Raw genomic sequence first — 13380 nt, forward strand, 5'->3', positions numbered from 1 at the left:
CTGAGTGCTGGGATTAAAGGCGTGCGCTACCATGCCCGGCAGTTTTTAATTTTTTGAGGGGTATTTCTAATTATTGATATCTCTCCCTCCTCCCCCTCTCTGTGTATGTGTGTGTACATGTGTGTGTGTATGTGTCTGTCTGTCTGTCAGTCCCCAACAGTGCCCATGTTATTTTGGCAGTTGGGACTGCACACAGGGGACACACCAACAACCATGGGAAGGCAGGCTCTGCTCCAGGCAGCACCCAGGGAATGCTGCTTCTACCCCTCCATAACAGCCAACCATTCCTGTCATTTCAGACCCAAAATATAACCGAACCTAGTAACCGAAAGAATGTCTCTGGAGTTACTTTGCAGAAAGACAACAACCCAAGTTCCCCGCGCACTTCCGAAGACGATGTGTTCTGGCTCACCAGCCTCATGGTCGTCACTCACCATAGATGTTTCCATTAATGCAGCACTTTTTGAAGGTCATGATGTTTTGCGTGAGTGTCCCCGTCTTATCAGAGAAGATGTAATGAATCTGCCCTAGCTGCTCATTCAGGGTGGTGGTCCTCGCCTTCGCAGGAGTGTCCTTCTCAGCATAGTACATCTGCAGGTCCCAGTTGATGAAATGACTCTGTCCCAGACGGATCACTTCCACACTAGGACAGAAGATGGCTTCATTGGTGATCAGAGAGGGAAGAGGCAGGGAATGGATTCTGCTCTCCCTGTGCACTTGGGAATGAATTGCTTATTCATTGCTTTGGTTTGAAAGTTAGTGTTCACTCCTGTGGTGGTCAATCGTTCTTTTAAAAAGACTTATTTTATTTAATTATGTGGTGTGTGTGTGTGTGTGTGTGTGTGTGTGTGTGTGTGGTGTGCTCGCGAGTGTGTGTATATGTCTTTGCTTGGGTTTGTGCATGGGAGAGCAGGTGCTCACGAGGACAAAGGTGTTGTGTCTTCCAGGATCTGAAGTTACAGAAGACTGTGAGTTGCCCAACTTATCTTCCAGGAGTTACAGGAGACTGTGAGTCACCCAACTCGGGTTCTGGGAATCCCACCCAGTTCCTCTGCAAGAGCGTCTGTGCTCTTAACTGCTAGACCATCCCTCCAACCCTGACAGGATTTTATCATTCCCTGGGAGACACACCTCTTGTTGTGGCCGTGAGAGTGTTTCTGAGAGAGGTTTCCCTGAGGTAGGAAGGCCCCATAGGGTGGCCTGGGGTCCCCAGACTGAACCAGAAGGAGAAAGTGAACTGGGTTTCAGTAACCGTCTGTTTCCAGACTACTGTGGATAGACTGTGACCGGCTGCCTCATATGCCTGCCTCCATGGTTTCTCCAGCATGATAGACTGTACCCTCAAATCATGAACCCAAATAAATCCTTCCTTAAGCTTCATATATTGTTATGCCAATGGGGAAAGTGACTAACATTACCCCCCCTCCAGCCCAGAGAGTGAAACCTCATCATTAGTGCGACAGTACTGAGAGGCAGGGCTTTTCTGTGATAGGTAGGTCCAAAGGGCAAAGAGCTCACAAGTGATGTTAGTACCAGCATCTAAGAAGCCCGAGGGAGCTGGTTTGACTCTTGCCAGGAGATAATGCAAGACGAGAGAGATCATCTGTGACTCAAGAGTGGCTTCTTACCACTTACCAAGAATGCTCCCCTTGGTCACTGACTCTCCAGCCTCCTAAACTATGGAAAGCAAAAGCTCTGCTGTCTTGAAGTCACCCAGCTTAGAAGCCACACGGGGATCCCCTGACCAAATGCATCCCACACTTCAGGCTGAGGGACGCTAGAACAGAGCCACAGAGACAACACCTCCCTCTTTCTCTCATTGCCTCTCATAGCTAGGGACACCTGGGATGCCCAAGATCACCTGTGCAAAGTGAACTATGGTCCCCTAGGGGATACACCATCATGTGACAATTGAACTGAAGAGTATTTTAGCAACTGGCACCTTAGTAGCTTACCACACTATGGAAAGAGTATATTCGCTTCCTAAATGCTTAGAAGTCATAGAATGTCCAAAAGGAGATATCCTAAGAGAATCATGTAGGTTTTAAAACTTGGCTATAAGAAGACTGTTTATATACCCAGCAAGTGCTAAGTGGGCCATGGATAACTGCACAAGCGCTATGGATGAAAATAGCTCCCTCCCTTCTAAAGGGCAGTCCTACTTGGTACCTGAACACTCACTGCAAAGCAAAGCGGATGAAATCCCTGACTTAAGCATCAACAAGCCCAACAAAAACAATGCAGCAAACGTAAAACTCGCAGAGGCTGCACGTTCTCCGTAGAAAATGAAAGCAGGAAGGAGAGAGAGGCCGTTAGGAAGGGGAAGTGACCATTTAGGTCAGGGGGGACAGAGGTCATGGAGATATGGTAACACCCAAGCCAAGGTCTGAAGGAAATGAAAGAGAACTTGAAGTCAGGCGTAATAGCATGTGCCTGCAGTCCTAGCATTGGGGAGACAGAGGGGTTGCTATAAGCTCAAGGCCAGCCTGTTTTGAACAAAGAGTTCCAGGCCAGGAGTATAAAGAAAGGATCTGTTACAACAAACGAACAAACAAACAAACAGGGCCGGGAAAGTACTCAGTTGGTAGAGGGAGCTTGATTACCCACCCACATAGTGATTGATGCAAGCCTGTAATTCAGCACCCAGAGGTGGGCCCAGGAGGCTTGCCAGTGCTTACCCAATAGTCAGTCTGGCCAAGCTGGTGAGAGCTGCAGGTGGGTAAGGGATCTGCTATTAAAAAGGACCATGAAGAGCAATGCCTGGTGTGCTGGTGTGCTTGTTCATGCCTTTGCATTGGAAGGCCAGGGGTCAACCCCAGGCATCTTCCTCTAATGCTCACTATCTTGTATTTTGAGAAAGTATCCCTCGATGAACCTGGAGCTCACCATCTTGGAAAGACTTGCTGGTCAGTGAATCTCAAGGGTCTGCCTGTCTCCGAGCACTCTGCTGCCATTCCTCTCCCTGAAGCCCTGGGGTTACAGAGGCACACCAGCATAGCCAGCTTTTCTGTGGGTGCTGGGAGTTCATGCTCATCTTCTTGCTTTGCCTACTGAGCCTTCTCCTTAGCACCACCATGCCGTCTTGGTTTCTTTTAAAGTGGCCACTGGACAGATGGCAGCTCCAGGGACTTACTTCCCACTCAGAGAATATAAGTAACGATGTGTTAAAAATCAAATCAAATCAAAATCAAAACAAATGCACATGTAATAAAATTTATATAAAGTAAATGCTGCTTATTCTTTTTTTTTTTTTTAAAAAAAGATTTCTTTATATATTTTATATATGTGAGTATATCAACACTCTCTTCTGACCTACCAGAAGAGGGCATAGAATTCTATTAAGCCACCAGAATTGAACTCAAGACCTCTGGAAGAGTAGTCAGTGCTCCTAACCACTGAACTCTCCAACAACAAGTGAAAGCTTCTAATGACACCTGAGTGTGAGATCTCAGGTGTCTCAGGGCTGCTGCTCATTGAGGTAATGACGGACGTGTCACTCTACATATTACAATGCACAGTCTCTCCTCCCAAGGTCTCAAATCCAATTGGTCTATAATTGTGAACTTTAATATGAGAGGAAGAAGGAGAAAAAAGAGTATTATAAGCCAGAAAGCTGTGACCTTGACTTTTTGTTGAGATTGCAATTGGCACTGCACAGAGTCAGGCGATGTTTAGGGAGGTTGAAGGGATGCAGGGGACACCTTTCCTTCCAGCAGGTAGTGGCAGGAAGGAGAGACCTGGCAGGCCAGCTAAAGATGGTTCTATTAAGAGCACAGAGAGGCTCTGGGAGAGGAAGAACTTTTCTACGACATTCTGAATCTCTATCTTCTCTCAGACTCTTTTTGAACCCTGTGCTTTGGAACCCACAGAGAAGGACTCACCAAGCAAATGACTGTCACCTTTGACCATGGGACATCACTGGCCTTATCTGCCTAGATGACAAGATAGAAAGTGCCTGGCACAGGATAGACACTCAAAGTACATGCCCTTCCCCTACCTCACCTTCGATTCCAAAATGGAGCTTATTTTCTTCTTCCTTCTGACCTTTGAAATCATTATTGCTAAGACTCGACATTTATGCCTGAAAACAAGAGGCCAAGAATAGTCCAGGCTTACCTGACATAGAGAGAAATGGGAACCATGGTGTTCAACACAATGATGTAGCCCCAGAAATTCAAGAAGCCCCGGTAGGACGGTGTGGCATTTTCTCCATCATAGAGGTACCAGGAATAATTGCCAACTTGGGCTTCCCAATAGGCGTGGCCAATGGCGAGGCCGGCAGAAACCAGGATGAGAACAACAAAGATCTAGAAGACATGCATTGTAAAGCAGGATTTCCAACACCATACATCTCGCAGATTCTAATGACGCTATTCAGCACTTTACTGCATTTGATCTTTTAATGGTTTGCAAATACATTACATTTAGGAGGAAACAGGACTGTAGAGATTTCTTGAAGGTCTACAAGGTGTCGATGGATTGCTTTACATTGATAAGGCTAGGTTTTCTAATGTCTTATATTCAATCCTTAAAGTCATTTATTTGACAGGGAAGCCCCTCAGCTATTATCACTTTGAATAATAGCATATTGTTCGTGAAGATACTTCACCTTGGCAGGAAGCAACTTCAAAGAGTACTAAAGTGAGAGGTTTATAAGAAGTACTAGATGCAAGTTGTTCTGTTTCTTCCATTTTCCTTCCTTCCCTCCCTCTTTCATTCCTCCTTCCCTCCCTCCCCCTTCCTCCCTCCCCCATCTCTCTTTCTTCTTTCCTTTCTTTCTTTCCTGAGAAAGCTTATTAGCCCATGTACCACTTTAACTCCCTATATACTAGAGGATGACTGTAACCTTTCTAATCCTCCTGCCTCCACCTTCTGGGTGTTGGGAATAAAGAACTGTGCTACTACATTCTGTTTATGAGAGACGGAGGTTCATTCATACGAGACAAATTCCTTACCAATTAGGCTATATTGCTAGTCCTGTTCTGTTTGCTGAGAATGCAGGCAGGCTCTGAACTTTCAATCCTGTCTTAGCTGCCAAATGCTGTGAATATAGGGATGGGTCCCATTCCCTCCTTTAGAAAGGCAGAGAAAAAATTACCCATATTTGGGTAATTATTTATACAGGTTCAATGTTACAGGAGTTGTGTAACATCCTAAGTGTGTTGGTTTGAATGGCAAAACGTCCCCTATCGGTTCACGTATTTGGACATTTGGTCCCTGGTTGGTGGCACTGTTTGAGAAGGCAGTGAAATTTTTAAGAGGCAAAGCCTTGCTGGAGGAAGAATATAATTAAGGGTGGGTCTTAAGGTTTCATAGCTTGCTTTGCTTCCTGGTTCTTGGTTGCCAGGACCATCTTAAGCTTCTCTGGCTCGGTGATGTCTTACTAAGTAACCAGTCCTATTCACTGGGAACCAAGAGCCCCCAAACCCCACTCCCTTCCCCTCAAAGTTGCTCTTGGTCATAGTATTTTATCACAGCAACAGAAAGGTAACTAATACACCTGATAAGATTATTTAAGGTACAATAGATACTAAGTTATGGAGTTAAGAAACATATGTTTACGGGACAAAATACTCAAGCCAGCCTGGGCTATATAGCAAGACCCTGTCTCAATTTCCCGCCTAATTTTCCTCGAAATATTTAATATATTTCTACCACACTAGTGACTCTCCAAGTACCTTCTTGAAATGAAAGGGACCACAGGACAGCCAGTGACCTGAGTGCTTGCACCGTGATAGTTAAAATGGCATAAGATGGGTGGGGGGAGGTTACTCAGATTACTTTATTACTTTTAAGTGGCTGTAAGTATGCACACATTTGAACCAGTTATAGCTCTGCCTTCTGAAGAGTTGATGCATTCAGGTTGAAGTGAATATTTGAAAAGCAATTCTCCTTAGGAAATGGGACTGCTTGGACTCAGATCCCAGAGCACGCAGAATAAAGTTAAGTCCACGGCCCAAGTCTACTCTCCCTTGGCTGTCATACGGACACTTAGGTTTAGGGAGAGTTTCCCAGATTCTTATTTTGGATTCTCCTGTCACAGCTGTTCTCAACCTTCTAAATGTTGTGACACTTTAATACAGCAAGCAGCTCATGTTATAGTGACCCCTAACAATAAAGTTATTTTCAATGCTACTTCATGACTGTGATTTTCCTACTGTTATGAGTTAATGTAAATATCTGATATGCAACCCCTGTGAAAGGGTGGTTTGGCCCATTAAAGGGATCTCAACCCTAGGTTGAGAACAACTGTCCTAGAAGAATAGCTCGCTGTGCCTGTTTGGGTAAACAGCATCTTTTATGCATTTCTACAGTAAGTCTAGAATTTGGAGCATGGCAGGCAAGTGAAACCTATACCCTCAGCTCCCAACTAAAAGAGTCTCCAAGGAGCTCTGCTGTAGACAACAGGAAATGGATAGAGCCACAAACTGCTGCTGCTGAAACTGAGTGCCTATGTGGTGTGAGTCCAAACGAAACAAACTTCCTCTAGATGTACCTTGTGAGCCTTCTGCTTATCTTGTAACCTTCTGCTGCAGCAAGACTAGGGTGTAAACACCAAACCCAGGGAGTTTTCCTCATCTTGAGCCTGGGTATGGCTTTGAAGGCTGTCAAGAAACCTTATTGCTGACCTTAACATATATACATACACTTGCATGCACGACAACGACCCCCGTGGGAAGCTAACAGCAATAAAGCCCACTCTATAGTTCCTAAACTTTTAACAATCCTGGCCAGAGGGAAAATATTCTAAAGAGAATTATTTGTGCGCCCTCCCTTTGGCTATCAGTCTGTTGAAACAAATGTTGTCCCCAGGGGATTGAAAACCTCCCAGGGAGCCGGGTGTGATGGTGCACACCTTTAATCCCAGCTGAGGCAGGTGGATTTCTGAGTTCAAGGCCAGCCTGATCTACAGAGTGAGTTCCAGGACAGCCAGGGCTATACAGAAAAACCTTGTCTTGAAAAAAAAAAAAAAAAAAAAAAAAAAAAAAAAAAGAAAAAAAAGAAAACCTCCCAGGGATCTAATGCTGACTGGTGGGAAAGGCTGAAGCCTGGTGCCAGCCAGAGGATTGGAACTGGATCTCAGAAAATGACAGACCAGTGATGAGTGGGACCCCAACCCAATCGGGACCTCTTCTGTTCATACACTTCCTTCTAGCTGAAATTAAACCTCATGCCAGGACCCTGATGAAGCTGTTTCTCTTCCCAGTGTAACTACTCTGAAAAAAAATCTTTCCTCTGTTTTTAACTAGCACTTGCCTATTTCATTGACCTAATGAGCTTTGGTAGCCAAGTCCCAGTTTATTGGGAATGCCAGGGCACAGCCTCTGACCCTAACAACTCTGGTAAGGGCTCCAGTGTAATATTCCTGGTTTTTAAGTAGTCAATGGTCAAGCATGAAAATACCCGGGGACAGGCTCTGAACTTTCTCTCCCCCAATCTCTTGCTTGAAGTGTGAGGTTTCTCAGAATAGGCTTGGGGGTCCCTTTACATCCACCCTATTAGGCTTGGGGTATCAGGCCTCTTTGAACTCCATATAAAGATGTAAGAACACTTGCATTAGAAAAACACACATCAAAACTAGAACAAAAGATAGCGGTCTACTCTCCCATGTACCGGAATGAAAAATAAATACCGTGTACACCATGTAGTTCATCAAGTAATCAATTTTGGTTCTTTTAAATCTGGTTTTCCCACTATTCTTCATTATCTTTGTGTCAGCACCTAAAAATGGAAAATTCAATGTGATTGATAGTTGGATAATTCAATTAATAAGCACGTCAATAAAATTACTCTTTCTGTAGTTTCAATGGGAAAAGAAAAGAACAGAAAAGCATTCCCCACCACTAATTCATGACAAACACTTCTGGTCTGGCTATCCAGTCCCAGTTGGCTCTGGCATGTCAGTCCTCCTGCCTCAGTCTCCTGAGCGAGGGGATAGAGAACCTGGACCACCATGCTCAGCTCTTTCTTTAAACGGTAAGAATTCGAAGCATATTTGGGAAGTACCTGCAAAAATGACCAGGCCATGGCAGACATCGGTGTTCCTTATCACACAGCCACGTAACAGGATTTTATCAGCATCCAAAGGAAAACTTTGGTTCCTCCAAAACAGCGTTCCTGTGAACTTGTCTAACCGATTGTTTGGTTCTTCACATTCGATGAAACCTTTTTCAAAAGGAATAATTCACATCATCAGTCAAATACAAAAGGCCCCTGGCTTAACCCATGGAGACCGAATAAAACAACCAGAATTTAAAACAAAGTAAGGTAATTCTGTACAAACCATCAAATGTTGCCAAGTTATCTTCCATTTGGAGATATTGGTCTGTGATTTCCAGGGCCATTTTGAACTTCAAATTGGTTTCTCTACAGAGAGGGCGAGGGAGGTAAAAATTAAAGGAGCACAATTTGTAGCTCAAAGAACCAAAAAGAAAAATCCCACAGAGTAACATTCTGCCTATCTCGGAGTGAGTGAAGCTTAATCATTGGCTTGTTCTATTTTCAAACTAATTGTGAGCTTAGATGGGCCAATCTAATGCTCAAGCAAGATTCTAAACCTAAGATGTGCCACGCCCTTTTGCTGAGCACCACTGTGCCAGTTAAGACAAAATACAGCCCTTCTTTTCAAGTGCACTTCTTGCCCCCAACCTGGCCCACAACATGCTGCCATGCTACAATGGTACGCAAAACAGACCCAGTGCAGACAACCTGCTTAGCACATTCTGTCGATATACTTTCTAGAACAGACAATTGGGTGTGTTTCAAAAAAGGTAGCTCTAGCCAGGCAAGGAGGTGATAAGTATAATTAGGCTGCACTGACCACAGCCTAAAGAAAAGCAAGTGAGAGTGCTCCATGGGAGTGCTCCATGGGAGTGCTCCATGGTGGCAGGTGAGCACCTCACTCAGGAGGGCCAGGTTGCCTTCTCAGGCATAGTCAGTAACAAGGGAGTCTCTACTCCTTAGGACGCTGACTCATAATCCCAGCTCTGACCTTCAGTTCTGACAAGGCATGGGACTTCCTGTCTCTGGAAAGTTTCAGAATTTCTCAGCCCTGGGAGTAAGGGCTGTGTCATCTTTAAGATCGAACAATCAACCCGCTGATCTACTGGTCAAGAGAAGACCAGCTTTTCACTCCTGTGATTCTAGCTCTCCATAATGCCTTGGGTCCGTAGCTGGGGTGTGAGGAGCAGGAGCCACGAGGAGCAGCAGAGCGGCGACTGTCCTATCTTATGTGACCTTCACCAGGCTACTCTACCTTCCTGGGTCTCAGCATCCTTGTGTGGTAATAATTACATAGTTGTTAAAATGTCCTCACGTGGTTAAGTACTCAATAAATCTACTGAAAATTCCTCCAAAAAAAAAAAAAACCCAGCATTTTATTCTAAAAATGATAAGAGAATTCAAATTTTTCTATTGGCAAAGAACCTAGTCTCATTTCTGAAGATATGATGGTATCCATGGTCACTGCTCAGTAGTTTGCAAGGAACTTGGGTACGTGGTTTTAATGGGAGGTGGGGAACAGCTCCATTTTAGAGAAAAAGGGAGCCAGTCCACTGTGGACATGTGAGACTGCAGCCGAGGCAAAGGCCAACTCGCAGGGCCTCCTACCCAGAAGACGCAATGCATGTTCCCTCCCAGGCCCCCTTTGGAACCAGGTTCCACCCGAGACCCACTCACCCGTCGAGCTCAGCCGTTTCTACGTAGCAGAGACTGTTAGGCTCTGAGCTGGACAACAGCAGGATGTCAGCCTGTCAAAAACAAAAGACACCTGCCACCAGGGTGGAAGGAACACGGCGCGGGGGAATGGGGAGGCCTGGTGGTGGGGGGCTGGGGTGTAGGCAGAAATAGGGTGGGAGTTGTAAGATGGGGTGGGTATGTGTGAGGAGAAGGGAGAGGAACAGAGGCCGTTCCCTTACTGGAATAAAATCATTCTTCTTCAGACGGATGACATCTCCAACCTGGATATCTTTCCACTTGATGATTTTGAACCTAAGAATCAAAAATAAGGACAATTTGGGTTTGAGTTTTAGGCCAAGAAAATCTCATTCTTTCTTGAGTGTCAAAGCTTCTTCTTCTTTTTTTTTTTTTAAAAAAAAAGGTGCAAATCATAGGAGAGTGTTCGCTATAAGTTCTCCCTTCCATATGAAGTCATGGAGCTGAATGTGGGGGTTTCACAACTTTTGGCAACAGTAACAGATTTATGAATATACAAAAAGTCAAAATGCAAAGCCAAATGCTTAAGGAGCCTGAGGTGTTTCTGGGAGTGTTCATTCATGTTGTGGCCTGACACTTCACTGAGGCCATGGCTCTGCCAATGAGCGCTGGCTGGAATACATCAGTCCAGGCTCGAGATAATGACTGCTTGCTATTGAGTGCGATTTATTCATTGTACATGTGTTTTCTGTTCTTATAGAGACAGAACCACTTAATTGCGGAAAACAAAGACTTTAATATTTTCTGTCCTATTCCTCAGAAAGTTAGCACATCTTTGTACTGTATTATGTTAGAATGCTTGATTTTAAAAATTGCTGGAAGGGAATTTTTGAGAATCAAATATGACATATAAAATATCATAATGAAACTCAGCACTTCATAGGGTAACCCAAAAGGTCATTTTTAAATTTGCTGTTTTTGAGTTGCTTTCTTGAGTTTTGTAAACAAACAAAAAGCAACAGCAAAAACAAAGCAAAACATTATATAAATTCTGGCTTGGGGTGAAAATAGAATGTGCAACAATTTCTGCAGTGGCTTTAAACTCACTTCTGCCATTTGTACTATGTATTTATGGGACAGAGTTGCCAGCAATGAGGATTCAAAATATTAAAATACCGGTCAACTGAAAAGGTTGAAGCTATTCTAAGTCCTGCAGTGTCAAATGTTCATCCAAGACTTAATTCTTCATGTAAAAATAAACAGGATCAATCATTAGTATAAAAATGTAATTTTATCCTTAACGAATGGTCAAATTATATTGATATCAAAGGTTCACTCTAAAATAAAATTTTTATGATTTATTATCACACAATGGTTGACTTGTATATGCATATTTGATACACCTGAACTTTTACAAAAATTTCTCAGGCCAAAAAGGAGGCAGGGGTGGTGAAATTTCACATACCCAGTGGTAACGGCCATGACTGCCCTACAGTAACCAGTAAGCTGTTTTCTGAACACAGACATTAACTACTATGTTGTCTGCACATGTGTTCACAAACAACAGAAAACTGGAAATTTAGGATACATCTTATGTATTTGTTAGTATCAAGTCTCTCTAATTTGTAAGAATTTAAATTCCCAATGCCAGAACTTTTAAAAATAAACTTGGCTTATGACTCAGTAAATGACGTTCTAAGGCCTGGAGATGTAGCTTGGGGACAGAGAGTACAGGTTTAGGGTGTATAAGGTCCAGCACCAAAAATAATAATAAAAGTAACAAACAAACAAATGAACAACAACAAACAAGACAGAAAGAAGAGAGATGTTAATACTTGATCTTATAATATTGCTTAATTATAATTTAGAAATGTATGTGTTGATCCCAAATTACAAAGGGACACATTGGTAATTTTTATGTCCCCAACTCTGGGAGCATCAGAGGCCATTCTGTTGGGCTGAGTGATGTGACAGTTTCCTTGGAGGAGGCTTCCAGGCCCTGCCACTGACACCCTGTGCTCATGCAGGCTCCATTTGCTGTTAAAAGATGCAAGATTCAAGGCCTTGGTGGAGATGCTCTTACGCTGAGAGCGTGTGTGTGTGTGTGTGTGTGTGTGTGTGTGTGTGTGTGTGTGTTGGTAGGCAAACACTATACTTTGAGCTTCCCCCTAGCTTCAGGGTGCCCATTACCAAGGATGGCAAAGAATCTCACCTCCATTCACAATATTGACTCTAAGTGATTCCAGAGGTAACTTCCAGCCCAGAATCCATTCATTTATTTACAAGGAGGGGAAAAAAAAGCCTTTGTCAACATTTACAACTTGGTGGCATCTGGATGTGTGGCTTTGGCTGTACATTGGGTTGTTTTCCTAATTGTGGACACACTAAAAAGTCTTTTGAGTTGGGCTTTCATTCCCTTTTTTAGCACTTGACTTTGGAGTCCTTTCTTGACGATCTTGCTCATAAAGCGACTTATTACTGATCCTTCATTTGTTTGGCTTGGCTAGAGTTGACTATATTCTGTGTTCCTTGAACAAGAGGCTATTGAATTCTTTCTGCATGGTAGATGTACCCTAAACAGTGAGGCGGGATAAGCCAGGAGCTGAGACACCTACACAAATAACTCTAATGCCATTCAAATCATAAAAAGATGAGAACTAATGCTCTTCTAAAAAAGGGGGGAAGGAAGAAATCACTTTAGGTGACAAATCAGGAAAGGTATGGGGGACATCCTTTACAAGCAAATCCATGAAGGGGACACAACTGGAAATGGTGGAGGCAAATGCCACATACCAGAGGAAGCAGGCTAAGTAAGAGCTGCATATTCTGGTATCCCAAGCCCAATTAGCCACTACATATATTCCAATTTGGGTTCAGCTCCACAGCCCTGAAGGCGAGGCGAATCTCTCTTTATCAGAGAGGACTCGCTATTAAAATTCTAATGTACTTGGGCCCAGTCAGTAAAGTACTGCGATGCAATCTTGAGGACCTGAGTTCAATCGCCAGAGCCCACATGAAAATCTAGGAATGCCAGGAAGTACATGCTTATAATCCCATGTTAGGGAGGTAGAGGTAGGCAGACCCCCCCAGGATCACTTCCCAGCTAGTCTAACCGAATCGGTGAGCCCCAGAAACTTGAGAGACACTGTTTCAAAAAGGAAGGTAAATAGAATCTATGGAAAGACGCCCAACACTGACTTTTGGACATATCATGTCCACATGTACCTGCAGCCGTGCACAGACTCACAGGAACACACACAAACACATACACACGAAGCTAATGTGCCACAGACTTCTAGGCTCTAATAGTTAGTCTCCGATATGCATCTAGACCCACTTATATATGAAATCTTTATAGCTAAATGAAAAGGAGGTACCTGCCATCCTTAATGACTTCACACGTCCTATTGTTGATTTCCTTGTCCATTTTATGACGAGCCTTTGGAAGGAAGATGAGGGAGCATTATTATTGGGATCATCTCAATATTTAAAAACATCAATGACACACGTCGGCACGGTCAGAAGGGTAAGAAGAAAGTGGCTTGAGAAATCCTTACCACATCATCTACCAGGTCTTTGATGGCTGTGATGCCCAGCACCAGAAGCAGAGGTACAAGCGTAGTATACCATGCCAGGGTGGAGATTTGAGGAATTGCCTGAAAGAAACCAAAAAGTATTCGTACACACACCTTCCCATGAGAGCATCTAACTTCCAGGTAGTGGATA

General features: G+C 43.7%; 1 protein-coding gene across 4 annotated transcripts in view; it reads right to left on the reverse strand.

Moving 5' to 3' along the window:
• Atp8b1 (ATPase phospholipid transporting 8B1) overlaps nucleotides 1-13380 on the reverse strand; it is a 125246-nt gene that overhangs the window by 35340 nt on the left and 76526 nt on the right. For all 4 annotated transcript variants that reach the window (XM_021214622.1, XM_029547109.1, XM_029547110.1 and 1 more), the window contains 9 exons: nucleotides 13212-13310; nucleotides 13032-13093; nucleotides 9918-9990; nucleotides 9679-9749; nucleotides 8285-8367; nucleotides 8008-8166; nucleotides 7634-7722; nucleotides 4117-4307; nucleotides 435-643 (listed from right to left, as the gene is read on the reverse strand). In XM_021214622.1, the coding sequence (XP_021070281.1) occupies nucleotides 435-643; nucleotides 4117-4307; nucleotides 7634-7722; nucleotides 8008-8166; nucleotides 8285-8367; nucleotides 9679-9749; nucleotides 9918-9990; nucleotides 13032-13093; nucleotides 13212-13310 (1036 nt within the window). The remainder of the gene's footprint in view (nucleotides 1-434; nucleotides 644-4116; nucleotides 4308-7633; nucleotides 7723-8007; nucleotides 8167-8284; nucleotides 8368-9678; nucleotides 9750-9917; nucleotides 9991-13031; nucleotides 13094-13211; nucleotides 13311-13380) is intronic.

Source organism: Mus pahari, chromosome 15 (genome assembly GCF_900095145.1).
Source record: "Mus pahari chromosome 15, PAHARI_EIJ_v1.1, whole genome shotgun sequence".
NCBI classification, from domain to species: domain Eukaryota; kingdom Metazoa; phylum Chordata; class Mammalia; order Rodentia; family Muridae; genus Mus; species Mus pahari.